Source organism: Nothoprocta perdicaria, unplaced genomic scaffold, assembly GCF_003342845.1.
Source record: "Nothoprocta perdicaria isolate Ctin4 unplaced genomic scaffold, notPer1 scaffold_170, whole genome shotgun sequence".
NCBI lineage: Eukaryota > Metazoa > Chordata > Aves > Tinamiformes > Tinamidae > Nothoprocta > Nothoprocta perdicaria.
The window spans coordinates 39,765-67,202 of NW_020454872.1; the positions used below are offsets into that span (position 1 = coordinate 39,765).

A 27,438-nucleotide genomic window follows, 5' to 3' on the forward strand; every position below is an offset into this window, starting at 1 on the left:
GGAGCTTCGGAGCGGAGTGCGCGCGGGCAGGACGGGTGGCCTAGAGCGTGCCCGCCTCGGTGTCGGCGTCCTCGTCGGGGCGGCGCGCGCCGCGGCCGGCGCTCAGCACCACGGTGGTTTTGCGGCTGCAGAGGCTGCCGGTGGAGGGCGGGCGGCGGAGGGCGGCGCGGGCGCCGCGGCGGCAGCGCAGGGCGCGCGCCAGCGCCTGCAGCAGGTGCCCGCTGAAGCACAGGTAGATCCAGGGGTTGCAGCAGCTGCTGAGGCCGCCCAGCAGCATGGCGATGGTGAAGGCCGCGTCCGAGGACTCTGCGGGGCACAAAGAGCGGCGGCGCGCGCGGGGTTTGCATGGGAACCCAAAGGGCAGAGGCGCCCGCGCCGCCGGAGCGCCTTGGGGAGGCCCTACTCACCGTCACGCGGCGCGTCCTCGCCCCACACCGACCAGAGCTGCACGCCGAAGAAGGGAGCCCAGCAGGCCACGTAGGCCAGCACGATGACCAGCGTCATCTTGACGGTGCGGATCTTGGCGCGCGAAATGGTGCGGACGCTGCTGACGCGCGAGGGCTGCCCGGCGCCGCGGCGGCCGCCCCGCTGCGCCGCGCCGCCCGCGCCGCCGCTCTGCGTCTTGCCCTGCAGGTTCCTGCAGATCTCGCGGCAGATGAGGCCGTAGCAGACGGCGAGGACGCCCACGGGCAGCACGAAGACGCAGAGCGCCGTCCAGGTGACGTAGGCGCGGGCGCCCCAGGGCGCCGCGAAGTGGGCCCAGCAGTCGAGCACCCCGGAGCCGCTGCGCACCTCGCGCAGCGAGAAGATGAAGAGCTGCGGCAGGCTGAGCAGCGCGCTGAGCAGCCACGCGGCCGCGATGGCGCCGCAGGCGCGGCGGCCGGGCTGCCGCAGCGAGCGCAGCGGGTGCCGCACGGCCGCGTAGCGGTCCAGCGTCATGGCCAGCAGCACGTAGGTGGAGGCGAACATGCTGAGCACCTGCAGGTACTTGACGGCGCGGCACAGCGCGTCGGGGCCCGCGAAGCGGAACGTCACCTCCCACGCCATCTGCGGCAGCACCTGGAAGAGCGCCACGGCCAGGTCGGTGAGGCCCAGGTGCAGGATGAAGAGGTGCACGCGGCTCGTCTTGCCGCGCAGGCGGTACACGGCCAGCAGCACCGCCGCGTTGCCCACGGTGGCCGCGGCCAGGATGGCGGCCAGCACCCCGACCTCGGCCCTGGCCAGCGCCTCGTCGCGGCTCCACAGGAGGCTCCCGTTGCCCGCGGGGCGGCTGGGCTGGGAGCCATTGCTGCCCCATCCCGGCTCCATCTCGGCGGGAAGCTCAGCCCAAGGGCTCCGAGGTGGCCAGGACACTGGGCTCGGGCTCCTATATCCCAGCGCCTGTGTAGCCCCTGGTGCAGCGCGGTGCTGGGCGGCTCTGGAGCAGCTCCTGCATTCCTGGACTCACATCCCCGCGTGGCTCCTGCCGCCGGAGTGGCTCGTCCCCCCGTCCCTCACACTGCTCTCACTAACCCCGAGTCCATCCCCGGCTGCTCAGTCCGAACCCCCCTTAATGTAATGGGTGCAAGTGTCCCCCGACGTCCTTAGCACCTCCTTTTGCCCCAAGCCGCTCGTGCTGCAGCTCCCCTCTCTCCCCGATGCTGGCAATCGCAGGGGAAAGGGGGATTCTGCTTCGCTCTCAGTGCAGCGGAGGGGACCAGGAAAGCTGCATCCCCACGGCCTTTTCCCTGCAGGAATGACGGCACAGCCGCGTGTCCGTGTCCCGCAGGGAGAGGGCTCCGGGGCTGCCTCCGCCTGGGTTTTATAGCCGGGCAGCTCCCGCCCTGGTTGGCTCTGCCCAAGGGAAACACCTATTTCCAAGGGTTTTGCTGCCACGGGGAAGGAGAAGCAGCAAAATGCTGAGAAATGCCCCCAAAGCCGCGTCTCGATGGCAGGTTTGCTGTGTGCAGACGCAGCCTCGCTGCGTCAAGACCCCCGCGAGAGGGTATCGTTCGCTCAATAAAGATCTGCATGTCACTGCTCGTAACCACCAGGGAGCAATGTTCGTGTCTAATTAAAAGACATTCATCCCTATAAGAGACCCGAGGGGTATAAACCACCCATCAAAAGAGGCGCCTCACAAAGGTGCTGGGGCTGGAGATAGGAAAGTGTTTTGGGGGATATTTTCCATAGCGGGGTTTGGATAGATGGTTTTCTGCTGCAGGACGGTTACAGCGTCTGAAACCCTTCGAGGACGGACTCTGCATTCAGGGCCGCCAGTGTGCGGGGTGTCACCTTTTGCTGTGGATTTCTGTAGGTTTAACAGCAGGGAGACCCTTCCACACAGGCACTTATGGGGAGGTGAGGCTGATTCAGAGGGAAAAAAATGATCCCCGGAAAAAGAAATGCATTTTCTTTCTTTAAAGGTCAAATCCCCCGATATTCAGCACTCAAAATGGTCCCCAGACCCAGCACCTCCCCTGCGACAGTTGTCACCCTCGGATAGAAACCTCCCCATTCAATCAGGCAGCTCTGTCAGATGTCGCTCCAGGAACTTCCAGCATTTTAAGGTACTTAAAAGGTACCTAAGGTACAAGCCAGATGTGTCACCTGGTCCCCCCCACCTCCCTCATTCACATTTGAGGGTTTTTTTTTTCCGTTTAATTAAAAGCCGTGACCCTGCTTAATATTAGAGAGCATGCCTGGGTGCATCAATAAATATGCTGAGCGCGCAGCCCGCGTCCCTGGCGCTCGCGCGGGGCTGCTCGGCACAGCGAGTGCTTTGGGTCACAGCACAGAGCCTGACGTCCGTGAAACGTGGGGCTGGCACCAGGCGCCGCGGAGCGCGGGCCCCGCGTCACCTGCCACGCGGCATCTGTCCCGTCCACACAAACACCCCGGTGGCCCCCAACTCCCTGTTAAATTTCACTTTTTCTTTTTTTTTTTTTTGCTTTAAGTTAACCCACATGCATGGAAACAGAGGCAAGTGCTGGAGGAGCGACCGAAGCCGCGGGCACAAATGACTTGTTTATCATCCCCACGTTCTCCCGGGGGCTTCCTCCCTACGCAGCCGGAGTCGCTTAAAGACTTGGGGAGCTGCAAAATGGTTCAATTTCCTGCCCTGCTCCTCCATCTCCTCTCGCTGTTATCATCATTAGCATTTAAAACCAGACACAGCCAGGGTGTTTACAACCTTAAAATCAATAATAAAAAACACAATTACATTTCAAGGCTGGAAACAAATGGCTTTGCCTTGTCCTCTCCTGACAGGGTGCTGTGGGGAAATATATGTGTGGTAAAGAGAGCGTGGGGGGAGGACAAGGCCATGGAAAGGGGGGACAGGGCTGCCGACTGCTCCCTGTGAGTTTTAATGGATTCAGGCACCCGGATAACTGCCAGGCTCCGGTCCTGAGGGGAATGCCAGGCATGGATGTGGGTGGCAGCTCCTGGGGGACAGGGGCACCTGTGGCCACAGTTGGGCTTGCGGTGGCCACGGAGCCACCTGCACCCCCAGGTGGGCAGGAATCCCCTCTTCTCACCCTCCTCCCAGGCAGGACACAGGTTTTTTGAGATAAATTTAATTGGCAGCCTCAATATAAAGAGGAAGTGAGGAGGAGGAGCTGGTGCTCTCTGTTTTACGGAGGCTCTTTGCCGCTCTCCTTGTTCATGGAGATGTTGTCCCTCTGCAGGACCCATGGCCTGCCAGGTAGGGAAGGCATCAATCAGGATGATGAGGGGAGAGGAGCAGGTGTTTTGGGCCAATGTATTAAAGGATGATGAATAATTGGAAGGTTTTCTGCTGTTGTGTGTGCTCTCCCTGCTGCAGCGGAGTTCAAGGCTCTGTGATTAAAGATGGGCCTTATTAGACAGGCCCAGGTTATGACCGAATAAAGTGAAACTTGGCTGGGGTTGTGCAGCCACCTTGCTGAGACCTTTTCCTATTAATGCAACCATTACTGAGCTTGGCTTTTATTACCCCAATAAAACATATGTTGAGAGGGGGGCTGCCTTGGTGTAGCTCCGGTTCTTGAGCTGGCTAAACGTGGTGCTGCTTCTGGGCTGTGGCTGTGTGAGCACTGTCTGTCTGTGCTGGAGCAGCCCCTTTATCTAGAGATACTGCTCTCTTAGCCTGGCTGAATAACGCTTGTTCCTTCTGGTATGCACGCAGTGAAGAATGGGCTGAAATAAGCACCATTAGGGTGCGCTGCTATAGCTTCACCTGTAGTTTTACTCTGTATGCTTCACGAATAGTTTTGTGCAAACTGGAGGTAATAATTTTGCTGGCGTTTCTGCATTTTTCTCCTCCTTCCTGGTGTGTGAAAATCTCCTAGGAAACAGTGGTACTGGTGTCCCCTCCTCCCCGTGGCTGTAAGCGAAGCAGAAAGCTCTGCTCTCAACATGCTGCCTGCTCCCCTAATTAAAGGGCAGGGCAGAGGAGATTCACTGTGTTGCTTTGGCTGCCTGTCCTGCTGCTGCTCCCGGCTCCCAGGTGCGATCCCTGCTCCCGGCTGTTCCCAGGGGTGCAGGGACAGCTGGGCTGGGGACACAGATGCAGCACTAGCCCTGCTGCAGATGTTGCAGCCGTGCTCAGCAGGACTGGTGTCCCCAGGTTGTGGCAGCGGTGACAACCATCCTGCTGTGGCTTGGGGCAATGAGAGTCTGGGAGAGCAAGGGTGTCCTTTCCTCGCGCTCCACCGTGGTGCATCTGGGAGGAGTGTCCCCAGTGCTCTTGTCTCAGCTGTGGTGGCAGTTAATGCTGCTTAATCCTTCCGCACGTGGGGAGCCTGAGGAGGAGGAGGTGACAAAGGACAGCAGGGAACGTGGTGTCCTGTCTGCCGGCCGGGAGCCTGGCGTCAGCGCGGGCTGCTGAGGTGGCAGCAGCAGCTCCTGGGAGTTACCTGATAACAACAAAACAACCCAAAAGCAGCGGCGATAGTAAACTCCTAAGCTGACTGTAGATTCAAAGAATTATTTTTGCCAAATTAATCCAATTTTTGGTTTGTGCATCTGCAAAGAGGGCGGTTTACATTGTCAGAGAGTCGCTTTGTCTCTGATTTACGCTGTGTGTGAGGCGCTAATTGCGAAGGCATCTCTGTAAAGGCGGTTCCATGTGCGCTTGTGCAACAGATTTGAAAGGCCATGAGGATGTGCTCAGTGCTGCTGTAAATGGGAAAGGTGGCCCCGTGTTTCAGAATAGTGACATTTTGGAACCTGCCAAATGCAAAGCTTTATGATTTATAATTCCGATGATCTGTGCACTTGTATTTTTGGCTGTAAGTAGCACCTCATTATGTGAGCGACGCGGGTTGTACAGAGAGCCTGCCGGCAGGGAAACCACAGTCTGATATCAGCGCATTTCCTCATTTGCTTCCACATTATTATCTCCCTGTCTCACCAAGCTGCCGTCATCCAGGAGACGAACTAAAATAGCATGCAGGTCAAGCATCTCTATATCTCTTAATGGAGGGTTTCAGTGTAGGCAGGAAGATACGGAGATTGCTCCAGCATCAGCAGAACAACTACCTGTTTGGCATCTTCAGGGGACCGAAGGACGTGTTTGCAGTGGGAGTGACAGATGTTTGTGGCTTTTTGCCACGTAGTGTGAGGGTTTTACAGGACTTTTCTCTGGCAAGACCAAAGACAAGGCAGCGTGCGCTGATTATAGCCATGTTCCTGAGTTGGATGGGGAATTACTTGCATATTTCTGCTTTGAGGCTTTAGAAGCTGTGTGTTTGCTCCTGTTTAGTAGACACCCTGGTTGTATTTAAAGTCTTTTTGCCTTGTCACAGAGCACTGGAGTCTCCTTAGGAGTTGAAAACTGGCACATTTGAGACCTGCAACACAGGGCTCCTGGCCCTCTTTAGGTATGAATCCTACTGATCCAGCACCTCAGATCCTGCTTCAAGGCTTAACGAAGCATCTCTCCTCTGAGGTGAGAGCAAGCACGGCCTCAATAAGGACGGGGGATTTACAGCTAACTGCTGGATTAAGATGAAATGTGAAAAATCGCTGCTAAACCCACTGTGGTCAAGCAAACAACACCTGGTGACTTGAACCTGCCACTGATGCCTCATGGGCCCCGTGTCCCTTGGCTCATTAGCTTTGCTGACAGGACTTAAAAAATAATTAAATTAGTGCCCAGGTCCTCAAAAGCTAATTGGGAAAGGATTATGCCTGTGAGGAAACCAGAGATGTGGAGGAAAGGGGACACCTCCCTGGTGCGACCTGTGCTTGCTGATGAACCAGCTGCTGTTTTTCCCTCCTGGGTGACTTGTGTGTAACTGAATCCCCCGGTGTCCCCAGCAGCCGGGTTAGGGGCTCTGCGTCGGCTCCCCGTGACTGGAGCAGCAGCTTCCCGGAGCTGGAAGCTCTGGCTGACGGCAGAGGACTGGATGGTGCTGCAGGTTCCAGGGAAGCCTGGAGTGCTGGCGAGAAGGGTTTGCAGCAGCAACTGGGGCCTAGTGCAGTGCGTCTTGATCCTGCAAGAAAGCGTTCATGGAGCTGCTCTGCTTGTGATGGGGCTCTGCTCCTCCATGGCTCTCAAGCTGCTGAACGAAACGCTGCGGGGAGCTGCTCCAACCCTGCTGTGTTGACCGGCCCCGATGGGGATGCTGCACAAGGAGCTATTGCGTGGGAAGCTGCAAAGGTCCCCAGAGCCCTGGGTGAGCCCATTCAGCTAATATCCCCACTTCTGACGAGCAATATCCCCCGTCCTGCCCCCAAACTAATTAATTTCATACATGAGTGAATTTAACACTGTCATTTAGCTCCCTCTGCTAGCGGAGACTTTGAAGTACAAAGCGATTACGCAGGGCGCAAGCTGGGAGCTGGTTAATAAGCTCCAGTGAGGTATATGTGGCTTGGGGGTCATGGTAAAGTAAGTGTAGGACTTGACTCTGGTTTTGTCTCAGACTTCGGCTTGGAGACAAGCGGAGCAGCAGCAGAGACAAACCTGATGATGAGGATGAGGAAATGTTTAAGAAATACAAAGTGTTGATGCTCAGGAGCTGACCCTGCCCTCTCTGAAAGCCTCATTGCTCGGCTTGTGTGCTTGGCTTTGCTTTGTGCAGGCTGGTTGTAAGGATGGGCTGCTCTTTAATGGGGGGAAATGGAGGCAATTCTGCTTAGCTGGAGGAAAAGGAGCTCGCTCAGACCTAGGTCAGGGGCTCAGAAAGGCCTGGTCTGCCTTAGACTTCAGTGCAAATGCCACAAGAGTGGGTTTGACCATGGAAAGTCAAGTCTTAGTCGTCATATTCTCCAGGGGTTATCTCTGTTTGGCCAGCGAGGAGGAGATAATGGCACTTATGGGATTCTGAGATGGTTTGTGGCCGTGGAGAACCTGTTCTTCAAAGAGGCAAAACACAGCTGCAGAAAGGTTTGTAAAGCCAAATTTAAGACTACCCAGGAAACTTCAGCAAAAAAGCATTAAATGGCTTGTTTCTGACACTCTGCAGACTTGACTTTTCCCTCCTCATTTCTTTCTTTGCTAATGGAGAAGGAATTTGGAAGAGGTTCAGCTGCAATTCTTGTGGGAAGGGGAAGAGGCAAGGCTCTAGCTAGCTTGTCTGCCCAAAACACACTGCATTTTCCTGAAAGTGCTGCTTTCCCTCCCATTCTGGCACTCATCGGATACCGGGGCTCTTCCATGCAGAAGTGCCACTGAATCCAGCCAGCCCCTATTTCTACCCCACCTTCCTGACGGGGAGGGAAGTCTTTAATGGCAGAGAAAAGCCCCCTTAGTCCATTTGGTTGTTGCAACACCCTTCTCCTGAAGGGCCTGGTGGTCCTTTCCCGGATGAAAGGCATGAGAGCAGTGAGCAGAAATAGATCCTGTCCTGTTGAGTCACCAGCGGCAAGGTGGACAACTCTCCTTCCCAGGAGAAAGGAGCCTGGAAAGAAGCAGACCAAGAAAATGGGGCAGATGAGGAGCGTGAAGCAGCTCCTGACTGACGGACCAGCCAGATCGCCGTGTGTGGCTGCTAAGTGTCTTTGGATGCGGCGCAAGAGGCTCTAACAGCCGGGTCTGTCTTGTCGCCGTTCCCTCTCCCAGGCTACAGGTTATCTGTCCATGCTCTGCTCAGCGACAAGTCGGCTCTGCTTGGGGAAGGGCCTTTGAGATGTGGTCTGGAGCCTCACGAGGGATGAGCTCACGTCAGCCTCGCCCCGCTGCCCCCTCAGCTCTGCCTTCTGCCCAGGCTGGGGCTGCGGCGGGTCCTTCCCGGGGGTCTGCTGGTAGGCGCGGGGGCTGCGTGTGCTTGGATAAGGGCTCGGATGCTTCTGGGAAGAGGTTGGATTTGGTGGGGCTCCAGGACTCCATCGCAGTGATGCGGCAGGTGCTTGGCTGTCCTGGACCCCAGGAATCCGGGTTTGCTCCTTGGTGGGATTTCTCCTACTTTTCCTTTCCTTAAGTGAGAGAAGGGAAAGATGCACTTGCCGGGTTTCTGCTTCTAGTGCAGATCGAATGGAGAAGATGGTTGCAGGAGCTGGCTGCACTTTTTCTGCCTCTTTAATTGATGTTTCAAGCTTGTGTTGTCTGAGACCTTGTGTTGTCTTAGGTCCTTATGGGTTTCCTTAATTACTGTAACAAAGGGCTTGAATTAACACTGTCCTCATGAGCATCTGCAAGAGGGCAGTGTGGCACTTCTCTTGGGATACATGGAGAGCTGTGTCATAACAGATATTTTTTTTAACTTGGGTCCCCTCATGCTGATGACATTTGCTCCTAGTCCTTAGGTCCCTTGTCACATCACATGCCCAGCAAAGTGTTCCTGATGCCACTGGAGGTCAGGGTTGCTGGACAAATGGGAATGTGAATCCCTGCAAATGAGGCCGAGGTCCCTGTCCCAGGAATGTTGGCTGGCACATTCTTCTGGTCATGCAGAAGCAGTCAAGCATTTTGGAAGTGATTGGGAAACTTTCACCAGTTTAAAAAGATTTGGTTGAGAGGTTTTGTTTGTTTTTGCACATGTGAAATGTCTGGAATCTTTTTTGTCTGGCAGCAGAATTACAGTTAGCAAATGTTCATACTAATCTTGCAATCTTTCTACTTTTTCTATACTCTCTCTATACATTGCGCTTTCCTGCTTAGAATAAGATGAGTAATCTCTCTGCTCCAAACTGAGGAGAAGGGGTAGGGTTGTTTCTACAGCGCTCTGGGCACGCAGTATCTAATACTGTGCCGAGGGGCACATGAAGCAGGCCAGCACAGTGCCAGGATGATTATTTTTTATTTACCTTCTGAAGCTCCTGATAGAGGCTGCTGCTGCTGGTGCAGGACATGGCAATACGAGCCCGTAGTGCAAGCAGTGTTTCTGGAGTCAAAGAGCAGCATTTCTTGCTCCCTGTTGGTGCCTCGGGAGTGGCTCCACGCTTGGCCCTGTGTCTTGCAGACCAGAGCTGGCATTCCTAGGCAGGCTGATGTTTTGGGCTAGTTGGAGCTGCTGATAAATGCTGGCACCATCTGATTTATTGTCTGACTCTGTTCCCAAGGAGACCACAAATGTAGCAGTTGGAGATAAGCAGCTTATAACCTAGAGGTGGCTGGCTTAAAATATTGGTGTCTTTCTGTTTTCATGGTAGCAGAATCTTCTTTTTTCCACTTCCTAGCTTCGCTTTACTCTGTTATCAGAATGAAATGCCCTGTGTTGTGCTGAGATGCCTCTCTGTCTTTAGACTTGGCTGAAGTTATAGACTTGGTTGGATTGTCTGTCATCACTCTAAATGCAAATTTGCTGAGCACAGTGCCAGTTATGCCAGTGTCTCTTATTTTGGGGGCTGATGCCAGTTCCTGTGCCTAAACCTGGTGACCAGCAGGTCACAGGGAATGTGTCCATGCTGTATCTGCAGTACCTATCCAGCCCTGCTTGCTTGTGTCTCCTCTGCAGCCACCACATCCTGGCTGGAAGGGAAGGTGTCATCCCATTCTGGCTGTGGGATCCTGCACCTAGAGAAGTCATTTGATGCACGGGGCACAACTAAGGACAGGGGTGACATTACTGGGCACGTTAAGACTGGTATAATTGAAAGGGCCTAGAGTCTGTATTAGGGAGCCTAACACACTTTCATAGTTTTGCTTGAATACATGGCTTTTGAAGGAGGGCTTTGGACTTATAGCCTATCTACGCTGGCCTCCCACCTCTTGGGGGCCTTTAGCCTCACATATTGTGTTCTAATTTAAGCCAAAACTTGCCCATGGCACTTGCCTTGAAGCCTGGCATCCTCGAACGCTCCAAGCAGCTTGTTCACACTTGAATACTGACTGTATTCGCTGCCATCCTGCGCCTCTTCTACTGCCAATGTCTGAAAAAGCTGCCCGGGTACGTTCTGCAAGCATAGCATACTGAGCCAGGTTAAGTCTTGCTGAAGCTCTGCTAGTTTTGGAACTAAACATATTCCTGTCTTCATTGTGAAGTATGAATGTTTTTAATGAGTAGCTACTGCAAAACCTCCAAAGGTCCCTTTGCTCCAGCAGCTCCTTTGCTTATCCAGGCATTGCTGGAGTGTGGCTTTGGTTCTGGGGGACACACAGATACTGAGGTAGAAGAGACAAATGATTCTTCTACAATTCCCTTAATTTGTGCATAAAGCTGTGAGATGTGTCCAGGAGACACAGGAGCATAAAATGTCCTGGTTTACCTCTGGCTTTGTTTCTAAATTGCTTAAGATGAGATTCCCCAAACACCTGTATTCCCTGTGTTGTCTCTTCTGTTAGTGGAAAATTCCTACTCCAAAATGGGCCATATGCTCAAGCGGGATGAAGCAAGAAGCCTCTGCCATAGCGCAGCAGGGGAGCAGCCTATGTGGCTGCATCTCATTGGAGTGATGCTGGGTTATTTTTAATTAGCACTTTTCCACAGGAAATGATCTCTTGCAATTCTCTCGCTGTGCTTAAGCTTTGCTATCCGTGTTGCTTTGTATCTGCCTGGATTGCTGCATTTGTTGATGTGCAGATGGGGTATGGGAGCTGTGGGGCTAACTTCCCTAGCGTGGTGGTACCCTGCCACATGACAAAGTGAAGCACCAGATACTGTTTAGATCTGATAGATCTGAGCAGTTACCACCCCTAACATACACACTGTGGTCCAAAATGTGAGAAACGCTCTCAAATGAGAGATCAATAGAGTGGAGACTCCCTTTAAGCTTGGGTTGCACATGCAGGGTGACAAGGGACACTGCAGACAGCAGGGTGGCTGAGATGTCCCCCAGCAACAGCTGCTGGGAAGTGTTTTCCCCAAAGCACAGCGCTTGGAGATAACTTCCCAGGAGCTGTTCAAGGCAGGTATCCTGCTTTTTCTTGTCATTACATACTGCATAGATTGAGCAGAACACTTTAGTTCTGTGAATGTTGTATTTCAATGAGTTTGGAAATACCTGTTTTCCTTGTGGGATTTCAGTGGGCATTTGGCTATAGGCTACACTGAGGTTGTACACTAAAACAAGAGAAAAAAAGTATTAATACAGGGCAGCTCCAGAAACAACTCTGGTGTAGAGAAGGATCCTTGATTGCTCTAAGCATGAGACAATTGATGGTATGTGTAGTGGAAGAGCTGAATGTAGTCATTGACTTGCAAATACATGTTGGTCTAGGAGGGAGAAAGGACCTGTAGTCACAAGAACAGCCCAGTTCTTTGGTGCAGTCTCGAGACTAAAGAGTTTTCTCTTCAGGTTTACCCAGTTCAGCCTTTCCCTCTGATCTGTTCTGATGGAGCCAACAGTGCATTTCCCTTCCCACCCCTTGGCTGTCTCTCTTGTTTACAGTGCAAGCTCTCTGAGTCCACGAGTTGCTCTGCTCAGGCAGCTTCTTGCACAATAGGCTCCCACAGTTGTACTATGCCAGCCTGGAGACACTCCCTTAATCCAAATAATAGTACACAAAGGCTGTTTACTTGGGATGTGTGCACTCCTTGGGGCATGTTTTCAGAAACCACAGTCTGCAAATGTAATAAAATATGTAAAAACCTTTCAGGATAAAGTAATTAGGTGATTTATAGCAAAGGACAACTTTACTTGAGGTGAAGTACGCCAAGCCTTCTGTTTCATGTAGAAAGAACAGAAGTTCTTTCTGTTTAGAACAGCTCTGGCTGTGATGAACTCGTTTGGTAGCGCTCAGTAGCTATAGGTGATGCCTGTTTATATTATATACACTTTATCCTCAAACCTTAAGAGCTGGCTCAGTCTTTATTTTGAGCTGTTGCCTGATTGAGATGAACTAGCTCAAGCAGGTCTGAGTAATTATAGTTCAGAGCAGAACTTCCAGTTCTGATATGAATGCAAGTCAAAAGCAGAGAACTATTGATTTGCTGAGAGATGGACTCCCTATCAGGAGAAAGGACAGCTCTGTGGTCAGCTCTGACACTGAATTGACTGGGAGGTGCCATTTTTAAACCTTCCCAAAGCCCAGCTTCCCAAGTGCTAAACTTGCAGCAAAGCAGAACTGTATTATGGGAATGTTATTCAAAATATTATGCTAATGGTACTCTGAGCTCACAAATTCTGACAAAAATCTTTGCTGTGTGTCACCTTGCCAGCTTAATGCTGCAGTCGCAACATGATCTGACTCAGGCAGCACAGAAGTGACAGAGTGGGATGTTGTGTTATACAAGTTCCTTAGTCTTAACTGAAAAAAGGTACCTGAGATACTGGCGGGTTTCTCCCCTAAAAGGCAGTGAATGGTGTCTAAACCAAAATGAATGGTAGCATGAGCCTAACTGATCAAAGATTTTAATTTTGGTACAATGTGCTGTTTCACTGTTTTGATTATTTGACTTGTATATTATATATCTGTCTTCTTTTTTTACAATCCAGAAGAACGTTGTCTGAAACTCATTTAATGAGCAGATACAACACAGTAAGTTAAAATTACATATATATACAAACTGTACACATGCACACAAATACACACTGCAAAACACATAAGAGGTAGTACCATTAAGAAATACATAATATACAGTAAAAAAACCCGCAATTCAGGCTTTGCCCTGGTACTTCAGAGTAGCATGAGAAGCTACACTAGACTTCAGCATTAGTCTGAGCTTAAAATTCTCTGACTTTGTATGATTGTAGCCTTACTTTGCCAAAGATATTCCTTCAGGCGACTAGCTTGAACAACATTTGGTTCATAAATTAAGTACTATGACAAGTTGCTCAGATAATCCATTATTTCTATAGGAATCAGATTGTCTGTATGCTCTAGTATGTAAAGCTAGGCATGGTCATAGAATATTTAACCTGTGTATGTGTCTTCTCTCTAGGAAGATTCCCATCCACATCTTTGCATCTTCTTTTGAAGAGATTTTTATTCTTCAAGGAAAATGCCCAAAAGGCGATGGATTTTATTGCTGACACTAATGAAAATTTCACTGTAATCCTTATGTTACAGTAGGCATTAACTACAGTATTACATTTCTACCAAGAAAAATACATCTCATATCTAGCAAAACTTGATCACAGAGGTACTGAAAGACAGAGATGGGGATTCTCATATGATGGCTCCTCAGGTCCCCATTTAGGAATATCTTAGTGTGCCTTAAATGCTTAGGATTCATGTGATTTCAAAAGCAAAGCTCTTTCCGAGCATCATAGTCAACCAGACTAATTCTCAACATTTTAAAGCTGTGTTTATAGTGACTAAAACTCAGCCTCATGAACACTGTTTTAGGGAAAATGAAAATACAGGTAAATATGCACTGTTGAGATTTCAAAGAGAATAAAACAGACTTGAGAAATAGAATCTGGACAGGCAGATGGCAGGTATGAAAGACTGATCTAACCAAGGAGTGTCTTAGGTCAGAATGACATGCATGTAGGCAGCAGCAAGAGCAAGACTAGGAGACTGCAGTGAAATAGGAAAATCTTTTTTTTCTTCAGCCTTGTTTTCTAGACTACCCAGTTTCCTATATTTTTGAGCTCTGATGGGCCAGCAGAAAAAGAAAACAGAAGACCCAAAAGAAACATAAATGTAACATAACAAGGGAAGACATTGAAATATATTGTAGATAGCTGTTATCTGATATACTCCTCCTCAGAGATGCATGACATATCTTCATCTGTGCCTTCCTCCAAATCTGGCAAGTTGCCCCAGAGCAATACATTCACACCTGGTGGGAGGGAAGCAAGAAGAAAGAGGAGGAGGAGGAAAAGAATTTTGGATTGTGACCTAAGTTGCACAACTATTTTTAGAGTGAATAGCTGCTCTGATCATTGCAAAATCTTGCAAGTCAAGTTCAGGTTAAACAGATCTGGGCTATTTCCTTTTTTTCCCTTCCAAAGTGATCTTGTAAATGTTTAGATCCCTGCCCACAGCTGTGTTCACATGGCTATTGATAATCTCATTATGCCTGATTTTAAATGCATTGATCTCAGGTGACATTGAAAGGTTTAGACAGTTAATCTCATGCACAATGAAGAGAAGTGATTTGTCAGAAACTTGTGCACCCCTGAGAACTCAAGGCAAATGATGTTAGACACTTGGCATCCAAACAGATGCATCTAATTAAAGCAGCTAATATGAGCTGTAACTTCAGCTTGAGCCAAGGGGAACTGCGTTGTAGGGTCAGAATGACAATGACTGGTCCAAAAGAGTGTCCCTTGGACAGCTGCCTGCCAGCACAGTAAAGCTATACATACTGCTATAAATAGCAGCTTGGGGCTGTTGTTTATACTAGCTAGAAGGCTTCAGAAAATCCTCACTTCTGCTCGCAGATAAGGGGCAGGCTAAACTCTAATGTAAACTTCAAAGTGGAGATTAATCTTCATTTACAAAGATGCTACAACTGCCTCCCACAAAGTAGTTGGCTGGATTGGCAATGAAATAACACTTGCCTTATCCCTCCATATGCTGTACTCTCTCCATATGCTTTAACTATATTGAGATGTCTCATTAAGAAGCAGTCAGAACTCAACACTTCAGGGGAGAGAGAGAAAAGTGTTCCTTACCAGAAGAATCTAGTCTGTTGATGCCAAAGACTGCTTGGCTATGGAACATCCAGAAGTGGCCATTATTGCAGGAGAGCAGGCAAGGTTTGCATGGAGAAATCACATGATAACCTACAACGTTACCACTAGAAAGACAAGGAAAATAATGAGCAGGGTAAATCCGAACAAAAAGCTGGTTGCTGATTTTCCAGCTTGGACTAGTGTTAAAGAGCTGCTGTACCAGATAGACTGTTATGTAATGCTCCTATGTCGACATTAAAGGAATATTAAACAAGAATTAAAATATTTAAGAGTACATCTGTCAGGAGTTGCAGACTATCTAAGCTTTAGATCTTTGGCAAGGAACCATTTTGTAATCTAAATTGTGTAATCCAGAGTAGTTTACATACCAGCAAACCAAAAATGTTTTTAAAGGCCAGTGATTGTGCTGGAATCCATGCAGAAGTGCTTGATCATGCACATACTGTGCTTCTGTACAGCACTGTGCAGGAGATAATAGCAGTATAAAACAGCAGCAATGAGACTGAGAATATCAAAGCCTGATCTGCTCTTAGGTAAACCTTGGATAACAACTCTCCTGCTTTCTCAATCAGGCACTCTATATTTTCACTTCTGTACTTCTACCTAAAGCAACTGTATTCCTATATCAAAACTTCTGTATTTAAATTTGAGCAAGAAAAAATCTTGGTTATCAGCATCCCCTTGGATAACTCCACAGGAAATATGTTACCAGAGTCGTCATTTTGGATCTTAAATATCAGGCCTTAATAAAAAGGATAAAAGAACTCCAAGAACTTCAGTGACAGCATCTTCCATCTGCTAGCAACAACTTGATCTGCCAAGAGGATGTTCTATTAATTAGAATGAGTAACTACTTCTTACTGAGGCCTTATTCACACAATTATCTCTGTGTTGAAGCAGACATTTAATCAGGCAGGTGGCATGCAAGCTTTCCTGTACACTCAGCCTATTGACAAGGTTGTCACATTTCCACTGGGGACTTGCAGAGAAATAGACTGGCAGCCGTGCCCAGAAGCAGAGGGCTGAGCTTCTATCAAGCAGCATTAAATGAAATCTCAAATCGCGAGTGCAACCTGCTCCTTCCTGCCTTACTGCAGAGCAGTAGTCAATCATGAGCGGCTGAGCAGCCCTGCTGCAGCACGTGCCTGTCGAGCAGGTGTCGGTGTTGACAACACTCTTACCATTTCAAACACGCGATGTTCTTCAGCTTGCACTTGCAGATTTCGGTGAAGTAGCAGCTTCCAGTGAAGTCGACAGTACTGGATGGGAAGAAAACCAGCAAGGCAAGAGGTTTAGATATAGCTATAACTGCAGGCTGGTGTGAACTTCCATTCTAGGTGTCTTTTGAACTTGCCCAAGGGCACTCGAGTGCTTTTTCCTCCCAGGCACCAGCTAGACTCATATGGAAAGAAGAGGCCATCGCACCCGGTGCCGCTGTCCTCAAAATAGCCCCGAAACTGCCGCTTCCCTTCACGCTCTCGGGTTCCCGGGGCTGGCCCTGCTGCCGTGTGCAGCACCGGCTCACTCGGAAGTGTCTGACTGGAGATGTCCCCCTCGGTCCCAGCTACTCCTGGCTACAGAAACCCCTGGTGAATTTTTTTAGCTCCTGCTTTTGTGTTTTGCAGCCTTATCTTCTTAGCATCCGAACGTCCTTCCCGGAAAAGCTGTGGCGGGGCAGGAGGGGCTCGGGGCTGCTCTCGGGCCCTTCCCCGCGGCCCTCCGGGCTCTGCCGGGCAGCGGGAGGGCGCGTCCCCCACGCGGGATCCGCTCGGAGCCTCCGGGGAGCCGAGGGGGCTGCAGCAGGGAAGAACGGGGTGAACTGCAGCGGTTTTGGCGCTGCCCATCACCAAGGGGGGCTCCTGGAGCGCGGGAGCCCCGCGGCGGCGGGAGGCGCTTACCCCGAGGGCGGGATGTCGGTGGAGTAGAGGTCCACGTCGGTGTCGGCCAGCAGCACGGCCTTCATGCCGCGCGAGCTGAGCAGCTGCCGGCAGAAGCGGCAGCAGAGCAGGGCCACGCTGCGCTCCGCGAAGGCGCTGCCCGCCATGGCGGCGCCGCCGCGCTGCCCTCAACGGCTTCACCGTTTGAATCGCCGGCCCCGCGCCCGCATTGGCCGGCACGCGCCCCGCCTCGCCGCTCTCGTTGGAGGATGCGCGCGCCGCGCCCACGCGCTCCGCTCAATCGCCGTTGGAGGAGGCCGGTGGCACCACCCCCAGCGCCTGGCTATTGGTGGAAGGGCACGCCCAGCCTGCTCTCATTGGCCCCGCCGGGGGTAGATTTGCATATATCGTGCCGCCCCTGCGCAGAACTTAGGGGAGTTGCTCCTGCCGGTGTGGCGGGGCGGCACTGAGAGGGGTGGGCCGAGACGGGGAGGTGGAAGGCTCTCGTTGGCTGGCGCCCCTGCCCATCACGCCGCGAGAGCTCCGCGGATTGGGCGAGCGGCGCGGCGGGGTGGGGCGAGCGGCGGGGGAACCGGGCGGCGGGCGGCAGCGGCCGGAGGACGCGCGGCTGCGGGAGGCGGCGGCGGCGGCGGCGGCTCCGCAGCGCCCAGGTAACCGCCCGGCCCGGCCCGGCCCGGCTCGGCCCGGCTCGGCTCCCCCGCCGGGGCCCGCGGCCGCGTCGCCCAACGGGGTCCCGTTCCGGCCCCGCCGCCGCCGCCTCATTGTTCGTGGCGGGCGGAGAGCGGGTCCCGCTCGGCTTCAGCGCCCCCTCCCCGTGCCCACGCTGCAGCTCCACCCCCCCTTTAAAAAAAAGGGAACAAAAATTTTAAAAAATCATTTAAAAAATCCTTAAAAATAGTATGGGGAAAAAGTTGTGTCCTGCGGCCGGAGCTGCTGCTAGTAGTGCGGGAATGTGCCCGGAAAGGGCAAGAATCCGCCCAAATCGCCCCAAAAAAGCGCCTGGGCCGCGCTGCCTTTGCTTGGCACTTCGGATTGCCGTCAGCGACCTTTAATTCTCAGAAAAGATAAATAAAAAATGATATATAGAATGAATCGCATGAATAATACGCTTTTTCTCTTGCATTTGCAGGCAAGCCAAGGAAAACGAGCTCCCTCAGCCGCCCTTTCTGCTGCCCGCTGGGATTTGGGCTGCATCATCTCCGCGCCCGTTTAAAGAGGAACGGAAAAAAAGACACAAAACAGCAAAAAAAGGAAGAAAAAAAAAAAAAGCAGCTGAAGGAAAGCGGCCCAAAACGGAGCCCCGAGCATGCGGCTGTGCGGGAGGACGCGCAGGGCCCGGGCGCGCTGCTAGTGACCGCAGCCGGGCAAGGGGGAGCGCCGGGGGTCTCGCCCGGCGGATGCTGCCGCCGCCGCCGCGAGGGGTTTTGGTGCAGGGAGGCAGAGCTGCCGCCCCGTCCCCCCGCTGAGCCCCCCGCGCGCCGCCCGCCTCCCCATGGACTGAGTCCGGGTGTCTCTCGTGTTTGATTCCGGCGGGCCGAGGCGTTGCGGCGCGCCGCTGCGCTTCTCCGCTGCGTTCCGGGGGCTCCGCGCGCAGGCCGAGCGTTTTGGGGGAGAAAACATGACGTCGCCGGCCAAATTCAAAAAGGATAAGGAGATCATAGCCGAATATGACACTCAAGTGAAAGGTAGGAGCCCTTGGCTTTCCTGCCCGCAATCCTGGCTCGCGAATGCGGGAGTTTGCGGGAGGCGTTTGGGTGGGGAAAGGGGGAAACCATTTGCAGATTGCTTGGAATTTGCAGGGCTTTTCCGTCTGGAAATGCTGGGCTTTTTCTGCCCGGCCGTGGGGTGGGTTCCTGCCGCGGTGCTGCTGCTAAAAAGCCATCCCAGGAAGGGGATTGTTTTACTGGATGCAGCAAATCTTTCCCTTCTGAGATAGAGATGTTTTTTCCGCCTGCTCCAAAATGCAGCCTCGCCTTGGGTTAATTGCCTTTTAATCCTCCTTCTATCATAGGAATCTCTTAACAAAAATAACCCCCGTAGTGTCGGAAGCCCTTGACAGTGTTGCAGACCTCTGCTGAGGGGCTTTGCAAAGCCATTTGTGCTAGAAAGTTCCATTATTGGGGATTTTATTCGTGCTGAGCCCATAACGCTGCTGCCTGCCCTTTTTTTCCCTTGCCGTGCTCTTGAGGATCACACCTTAGGGCTGCGATTTTTTTGTCTGTGTGCACATACCTACACATGTACCACTGAATAAAGCGGATATATCTGGTACGGGGGGATTCCAGGCGTCATAAGGAAGGTAATGAGGAGGGAGAGGGGTATTTGTAATGATAATGGGAGTATTCTGCAGGAGCCACTTGGCTGCGTTTCAGAATATCATGTGCCCTGGGTGAAAAAGGATGGTGAAATGTCTGCATAGCCGCTTACCCTTGCGAAATTTTCCAAATGACATTTATATATATATATATATATAAAAATGTATATAAGATGTATGGCTCTATTACTGTTAGAAAGTGAAGAGATTTTGTAATTTATCTAATTGGTTAAAACTTGCTTGCAATGCTCCTCGCAGGCAGGAAAGATGGCCCGTGGGCAGGGTTGATTGAGTTAAATCAATGCGATTAAAAAATAGTAGCCTAAATCTGAGTAGGAAGTCTAGATTAAAACTGACAATTAAAATGCTGTTTTGCAATTATGTGCTCAGCTGTTCTTCCTAGTTGGGAGGTTTTGTCCCTGGTTGCTAGTCATTAAATTGCAGTTCTACAAATAGATGCGCATCCTGTGCTAGGCTTAGTGTTGGGTTTTGCCTAAACCTGAAAGAAGTTTTGACATTTATATTAAAAAAATGTTTATTTGAGCAAGTATAAAGGTCAATTAATGTTTATCTTCTTTTTTAATAATTTTAGTATTTTTAGAGCCCAAAATGGAGAACATTATTTCCTCTTTACCATGCTAGTTTCTATTCCCGTTTCAAGCTGTGCTTGATGGAAGTAGGAATTGAAGCCAGTGGAGAATGAGCAGTTTTTAAATATTGCATTTCAATTTTACCCCTTGCAAAGGGGCACGATCGACAGAAATCAAGTTGTAGTAGCGTAGCTGGGGTTTAAACCCGAGAAATACCCTTCGTAGCGAGCGTACCTTGTAGCAAACTCTACACTCTAGTACTGCTACTTGGACTTCTTTTGGTGTGTATGTGTTATAAAAAGCTCCTATCCCAAGTGGGTTCAGTTTGGGAATGAGGAATTGTCTTTAAATAGGTGACTGGAAGCCGGGAGAGCCGGATTCGCTTCCCAAGCTGTCTGGAAAGGTAGTGCTGAGCGTGTGATGCTCTGACTTGTGCTGCTGGAGCGCTCTGTGACTGTCCCCTGGCCGCCAGGGACCCTGTGGACGGGAATTCGGCAGCGATAGGGAACCCTTGTATGGGAAATGCTGGAAATGAGTGTTTCACATCACTTTCTGTGAGGTGTAGATGGGTCTTAATGTGAAGGCAGGGGATCCGTCCTCCCTCTTCCTCCTCACCTTGTTCCTTGCAAAATCCCAGGGTGAAGCATCTCCTCGTCCAGCTTCAGCACTGTGCGTGCTGCTTTCTGGAGCAACGGAGATCCTCAGCCCTCTTAAATACCAGCTCTTTTAAAAAATTCATGCAACTTATTTACTTAATGCCTCTATGCTCTTTCATTCTACCGTTGCAAGGGGATTTGGCAGCGTCAGAAACGCTTGGGAAGCTCTTGCAAGCAGCCGGACCTTGTTCCCGCTCTTGCAGCGGCGCTAGAGCAACAAGGAGGGGAAGGTGGTGCTTAAAGGAGGACTTGGAGGCTGCTCTGAAACCCAGAGCTCCCATGCCACCTTGTCATTGCCATGGGCCTTATGTAGTCAGAGCATCATACTCGGTTTTGGAGTCTTGATGAAGTTCTAGCTTGGATGTCATGAGCGGTTTGGGAGAAATGTTGCCTCTCATTATGGATTATCCAGCTTTTCTGTTGCACTGGGTCGTGATGCCATGAGGTTGCCGTTGCGGGAGTGAGAGGAATCAGGTGTAGCCATATTCTATAAATTGTATTTTAGTTGCTTTTGGGAACGTGCTTTGGAGCCTGTAGGTGCTAGCGCAGCTTCTAAGGGTGGAGGTTGGGCTGAGGCCCCTTCCAGCCCGGATTAAGTTATGATCCTTTGGCCTCCAGTACGTGGAGGTGCAAGTGCAAAGTTACTGCCCTGGGTGAGAGTGAATTGATGTCTTGAGAACCGCCCTGTGTGGGCATCTTCTAAGCAGCTGCTCGGAGACCCTGCTCTCCCTTGGAGTCTTCGCCGCGCTTCCGTGATCCAGGTGGTCTCCAGCAACAGTAGAACAGCCTGTCCGGGTGGTTGTTCTAGGGAATATTGCACACTGGAGTGTTTCCCGCTGCTGGTGGAGCGAGTATTTCATGCTGCCTGCTGGGAATGCTGCAGCCTTGGAGAAATCCTTGAGAAACCCATGAAAAGCGGTGCGTCGAGCAGAGGAATTGCCCGAGACGCCGCGGGGTGGGCAGGGAGGGCTGTGCCGCTCGGCTGCCTTGCTGCCCGGCGCTCCCAAAGGTGCCGAGTTCGTGAGGCTGCACGGAGAGATTCCCCGCTCTCCATATGGAGCCTTTGATATCTCGCCCTTGGCCCCTTGTCTGGATTGTCCGTCCCCATTCCTGCGTGCAAGTTGCAGGAAAGCAGAGATAATTAATTTGTGCTGTGCAATGTGCTCCGTGCAAGATTTGGACTCTGCCTATCTACACTTGGGCAAGGACTGACAGCTTTTTTGTCTTGTTTTGGTTTGGTTTAAATGTATTAAATTGGAATGTACATTTACTGCGGAAAGAAAAGCTAGTGATTTATCTTTTAATTCTTCCTTCCTTTCTCCCCGTTTCCCATGAGAGTGTTATATTTAATTAGTTTGTATAAAGCTTCAGTAAATAGCTGCATGGTTTGGGTGACAGAAATTTAATACTGGGGTTTTTTAACAGTGATGGTTCAGAAGGCACCTCAGTTATGCAGAAGTGGTCCCTAGCAAAGGTGAGAAGTCTTCTGCAAATCTTGTAGCTCCATTCAAGAAGGAATATGAAAAATAGAGGAGTGAACGTAAAGCAAAAGCCAGCACAGCACAGAAGGGGCCATTGGTTTATTGGGCTGAGTCTAGTCTTGGAACTAAGATTCTGACAAAAGGAACTTCAGGCAAGTCCAAGTCTTTGGAAATGTGGCATTCCCAATGTGGGGGATGAATTTCCAGCAAGTCCTGTTTTCATTTCCACGTGCAGAGTGGCTGACCGTGTCCTTGATGGTGCTTCGATGTTTCTCCCTTTAGCTGCTGCTCGAGATCAGCGGCCGCCTTGATAAGGCTCCATCTTTTCCATCTTTCGGCCACCTCGAGGGATGCTTGGCAGCTTTCAGCGCCGATAGCTCCTGCTGTTTGAGCTCTGCCTGCTCCCGCTGTTTGAGCTCTACCTGCGCCAGCCTTTCTTGATAGAAGATCAGAAACGTAGCAGTGACTGGTCAAGAAGCTGCAATTCGGCCATGGGCATTTCAGCTTTGGGGGTCATTTAAAAGGCACTTTCCTCATGTTGTAAGATGCTGGGTAGTCGATGGATTATTTTTTTGGTAATACTTTGCCTAAAGTGCTTGTCCAGAAAGCAACTGTTTGCAGAATTGTTTATTTTTTGATTGTTTCACATAGGTTAAGATGACTTGGTGAAAGAAAAAGACTCAAACCTGCGCCTTTAGGGATGTTTCCAGTGTATTACGTATTTACGATGGAGACTTGTCTTTTCAGAGGGTGTAAATCCCATTGAAGGGCAATTCCAAGCTGCTTCCTGCGCTCTGACCCGTTGCGTAGGATTGCCTTTGTTCCGGGAATGTTGGAGATGCCTACAGGAGGGCGTTTAAATGCAGTGGGCTGAAACGCTGTGCTGACTTTCAGGAGGCTCCTACCTGTTTGTGCCTAATCTGCAAAGCTGAGTGTAGTGGGAAAGGACTTGTCTTTATCTGTGCTTAGGGCTGGGGCGGTGCTTGGCTCTTCCCACGACTAAGAGCATCTGGTATCTAAAATGCATTTTGTGGGATGTACTTCCTTTCTGGAAAAACTGAGTTGTTCGCACGTTTCATTAGCACGGATTATGATATTAAAATAGGAAGAAATTTTATGTGGGGAAAAGATTATGGGCTGAAGACACTTTCAGGAGGCTGCCAGATGTTGTTGAACTTGGCAGCAAAACGTGGTGGCCGCCGACAGATGCAGGGGGTTAAACTGGAAAACAGGAATCCTTCCCCTTCCCTCCCGGTCACCTGGGCAGCTTCCTGCTGGTACCGCCTGGGAATCACAGCTGTGAGGAGCTGGTTTGTTCTGTGGGTGTCGATAGTGCTGCAAATAACTGTCCCGGGCGAGCAAAAGGTCCTGGAAAAACTGGAAAACTTCCGGAAAACTGATGCTCCTGCAGCTTCTTGGGATCCCAGGTAAGCGGCATGTTCCCGTGGAAGCAGAACTGGGCACAGCCTCCAAGGAGAGGCCGAGCTGCCTAACGAAGCGGGGTTGCTTTTCTGGCTGTAACATCCAGCGCGTCCAGTGACGACGACTTCCTTTTTGTCCCTATGGATGGAAATGAAATTCCATAGGCTGCGAAGCACAAAAGCAACAAAAAGTCAGCTTTCCATCTTTGAAACGGGCATGGCAGCGCTTGGGCACAGCAGCTCTTCTGTGGAGAGCCCTGCTTGCCGAGCGCAAGGCGCTGAGAGCGCCGAGGTGGGAAACGCAGAGCTTGGACGAGAAGCAGAACCGCAGAAATAAAGACCCCTGGTTTTGCTAGGAGCTGCTCTGGATCTGTGGATGAATAATGACAACAAGCGCGAGCACCCCGATGTTTTATGGACTGGAGTATTACGAAGCTCTGAACAGCCCCATGGAGGCTTTTCCCCTGCGTTTGATAACTCGTTACTCAGAAAGTTAATAAGCGAATGCTGCCGTGAAGGGGTTTGAGAAGGGAGCCTGTTGTTGCTTTGGTCTCTTTAATAAAATGGACTTTCCCGCTTTCCTTCTATCCGTTGGGAAGGAGCCCTGGTTAGTCACGTTTGTCCTTCACAAGAGGCGCCGCTGTCACCTGCCCAGGTGGGTTCCTGCTACGTGTGGGGCAGCCAGAGCTGGTTCCCTGGTGCTGCAAGACGCTGAGACCCGAACAGAAGATGGGGGTGACACATCTGGCAGTGAAGATGGGGGTGACGCACCCGCACATCTGGCGGTGAAGATGGGGGTTGCACATCTGCACATCTGGCAGAAGATGAAGATGGGGGTGACGCACTTGAAGGGGAAGGGGCTTCTGCGTGGAGCGTTGCAGAGGCCGCAGGACGCAGTCGTGATGTTTGCATGGAAACTGAGCTTGCTCTGCATTAAAATGTGCTCTTGTAGCTCTCCTTGGAGCCGAGCGTCTGCAGGTCCGGATCCCGCTTCGGTCCGGCTGTCTCCTCCTCTCATTTTTGGTCTCAGATCTGTGTCTGACTCTTGTGCATGTGTTGTTAGTTGTGCAACAGAAATGCAGCAGGGGAGGGCACGTGTATATATATGTGTGTGTGTGTGTATAGAAAGAGATCCCGGTAGAGGTTTGAATGCAGATCTGTGTTTAATAGACGGCATTCCCAAGGCTGTGGGCGCTCCCGGGAGGGGAGCTGTGGTTGCTGTTGTCGGGTGAACTTGGCCTCCTTCTGAGCTGCCCCTTGCAGCCCTGGCCTGCAGGCGCCTGGTTTGGCTGTTGCAGGTACAGGACAACTGCCCCACTCCTTAGGCAAAGGGTGTCTCGCGTCGCCTGAACGGCAGGGCGAGATGACACAAAACTTGGTTGTAAATCTGGTTTTTTTTTGGGTCTGGCAGTGCAGCCTGCTTGGAAAGGATGTGCGTTTTATTTTTAGGAAAAATTCCTCAAAGCGAAGAGATACCCGGCAGTTGCATGTGCTGCATTTTCTACTTTTTTAGTGTTTATTTGTTATTTTTGGATGGGATAAAATGGCCCAGCCCAACAGGCCGGGTAGAAGCAGAAAGCCGAGGGGGACAACTCTCCCTGAATGAGCGCGAGCCTGGGCAGCCTTGTACTTAACTGCTGAGGTGTGTCTAGGTATCTCCTGACCCCTCTCTCCCTTCTCTTCATTTATCCTGCCGACTTCTGCCGTTGGAAATAGTTTGTGTAATGAGTAGGAAATCAGCACTTTACTGAAACGCCCCAGTGCAAATCAACAGGCAGGGTCTGAGCGGCAGTTTTCTTTTCAAGGCTCTTCCAAAGTTCTTAGTGTTCTGGTGGGGTTGAAACTTGAAGGAGTGTTTTCCTTAGGATTTAGTTGAAGGAGCAAAAGGCTTACGTGAACTTCCCTGCCGAATCCCACCAGATTGACAGCGCTGGACATCGAATTTGTGCTTTCAAATGCTCCAAGCTGCAAGTTTGCAAGAGGCTGGGTCAGCCGAGAGCATCGCGCGCTGCTCCTTTTCCTGCCTCTCGGCCGGGGCTTTTGCTTTTCCGCGTGGGGAGAAACGCTCGAGTCCCCTCAAATCTTTTTGAGCCTGGGATAGAAAAGGGAAAAGATGCAAAGATAGTTCCTGGGAACCTGGATGGTTTTGTGGAGACCCCGTTCCACTTGGTACCTGCCTTACCCTGGATTGAGGTTGGGCTGACCCTGCCGAACTATTTTTCCTGGCTGGATATTAGTGGTGGTGACCGCAGCGTGTCTGTTATTACTGATGGCAAATTGGTTAATAGTGTGGTTAGTCCAAATAAGCTAATAGTGCAGACCGTGCTTCTTCTCTTTGGTAAGGCAATGCTTTCATACATCTGCTTGAAACTCTTCTTGCAAGGATTTCAATGCAAGAACACGCATTTTTAGGTTCAGTTCTGCTCAGCTTGGTGCAAGGTCCCTGCAAGGCGATGCTGCAAAGCAGCCCGCAGGCTGCGCAGCTGCTTTTAGTTGTTTAGTTGGCTCTTTCTGGCTTGGATGGAGGTCACTCCCAGTTCCCTCCTGCTGACAGGATTGCTCCAGGTGACCCGAGAAGCTCCAAGAACTTTGGGGGAAGAGTTGGGTATCGGGGGGCTCCCTCTTGGGAGCCGGCTGCTGCTTCCTCCGCTTGCTCACGGGTTCCTCCGTTTGTTTTTCTCATCTGCTGCTCATACGTCGCAATCTGCAAACTAGAAATATGTTAAATCTATTTTAAAGAGTGAAAAGGCAGCACGGATGACTCAAATTTCATCTCTTTGAGCTCCCGACTTGCATTCATTCCCTCTTGGTAGTGATGCAAATGCCACCAAATGTTGCCGGTGCCGGAGGAGCTGGGAGCAGCTCCAGGGGCGCCCGGAGCAGCAGGATGAGTCACTCAGAGCCCCTCGGCTCCGGGCGGGAGCCGGGAAGCGCTGGGGGCTCTGCTGGAATTCGGCCCTGGCTCCTGCAGGTGCCGGAGCTGCCCGGGATGAGGTTGGAGGTGGCTTGTGGACGATATGGAAGTAACTCCTTTTTATAGAAATAATCCGAGTGCAGTTTTATTTCATGAGCAGAGCGCAACTTTGTGAATAGGTATGGAACCGGGTGCTGTGTGCCTGGGAGAAATGCTCCTGCCTTTGATATTCTGAATTCCCCACGAACGACGTGAGCGAGTGAGTGAGGCCTTGGTCTTGCACGTGCAGCTGAAGGCTTTTGCTTTCCACCTCTGTGCGTGACTGGCTGTGGGATTTTTGCCTGGATCCCTTAATTTCCATCCTTTTAATCAGCAGAGGAGCAATAATGAATCGGAAAGCGTAGTGATTTTTAGTCCTGTGAGTCTTTTGCGGTAGATCAGTGCAAAGTGCTGGATTTGGGGCTTGTGGCAGATACGTCTCAATGATAACCATTTATCGTAGTACCTTTGTAAGTGCAGCTCACTGCAGCCTTTCAGTAGCTTTCCAAGCCTTTATTTCCTTAAGCAGGTTGCAAATTGCTCTGACCTACATTCAGGAGCAACCAGCTCCCGTTTGGAAAGTCTGGGAACTCGAGACCTCGCGCGTTGTCATCGTGGCACCTTCCGAACTTGCAGCGCGAGTCGGGGTAGCAAATCCTGTGCCGTTGGGGAGGGTTTTGCGGAGCGGGCGCGTTCCAAGGCTCCCGTTTCCCGCCTTGCGCTGCCGCTCCGGGAGCCGCCCGCTTGCTTTACCCTTCAAAGAGCGCTCCGATGGTGGCCGGGATGGCGGGGACACAATGCGGCTCCGCGCTTCTATTCTGGGAGCACAATAGCCGGAACGCGGAGCCGCGGCCGCCGCCGCGCGCAGCCCATTGTGCCGCCGCCGAGTTGCTCCTTCCCGGGGCCAAAGGGCTTCCCGGCGCTCCCGCTGCTGCCCACGCTTTTTCTTTGGAGGTAACGAAGGGAAATCGCTGCAAAGCAGCTGCTCGCAATATTTTGCTGGTTTGGGGTGGTTTTTAGGGCTCCGTAACAGCCTATGTGCGTTTCCCCTCTGTTGGCACAGTAAGCGTTGAGGGCTTGGAGTCGAGAGGACGGGATTTGCAGAGAGGACAGGGTTTGCAGAGACAGCGAGGCAGCTGAAGGTCAAAATAGGACTCTCGATTCCTTTTTTTTTCCCATTTCCACATTAAA

At 51.3% G+C, this 27,438-nt stretch overlaps 3 protein-coding genes across 6 annotated transcripts in view; 1 reads left to right on the forward strand and 2 right to left on the reverse strand.

The window, feature by feature from the left end:
- Window positions 1-40: 40 nt before the first annotated feature.
- Window positions 41-1,308, reverse strand: AVPR1B (arginine vasopressin receptor 1B). The gene is made up of 2 exons (XM_026036040.1): window positions 408-1,308; window positions 41-306 (listed from the first exon to the last, which is right to left on the reverse strand). Exons 1-2 carry the CDS (start codon window positions 1,306-1,308, stop codon window positions 41-43), a joined length of 1,167 nt encoding a protein of 388 aa, XP_025891825.1.
- An 11,620-nt stretch (window positions 1,309-12,928) lies between these two features.
- Window positions 12,929-16,985, reverse strand: FAM72A (family with sequence similarity 72 member A). Its single transcript, XM_026036143.1, has 4 exons — window positions 16,833-16,985; window positions 16,116-16,193; window positions 14,914-15,038; window positions 12,929-14,075 (listed from the first exon to the last, which is right to left on the reverse strand). The coding sequence occupies exons 1-4, from the start codon at window positions 16,976-16,978 to the stop codon at window positions 13,981-13,983; spliced, it is 444 nt and encodes a 147-aa protein (XP_025891928.1). The 5' UTR covers window positions 16,979-16,985; the 3' UTR covers window positions 12,929-13,980.
- A 1,338-nt stretch (window positions 16,986-18,323) lies between these two features.
- The window catches only part of SRGAP2 (SLIT-ROBO Rho GTPase activating protein 2), a 67,835-nt gene continuing 58,720 nt past the window's right edge, over window positions 18,324-27,438 (forward strand). For all 4 annotated transcript variants that reach the window (XM_026036033.1, XM_026036034.1, XM_026036035.1 and 1 more), the window contains exon 1: window positions 18,324-18,517. In XM_026036033.1, coding sequence (XP_025891818.1) covers window positions 18,451-18,517 — 67 coding nt within the window. In that variant the 5' untranslated portion in view covers window positions 18,324-18,450. The remainder of the gene's footprint in view (window positions 18,518-27,438) is intronic.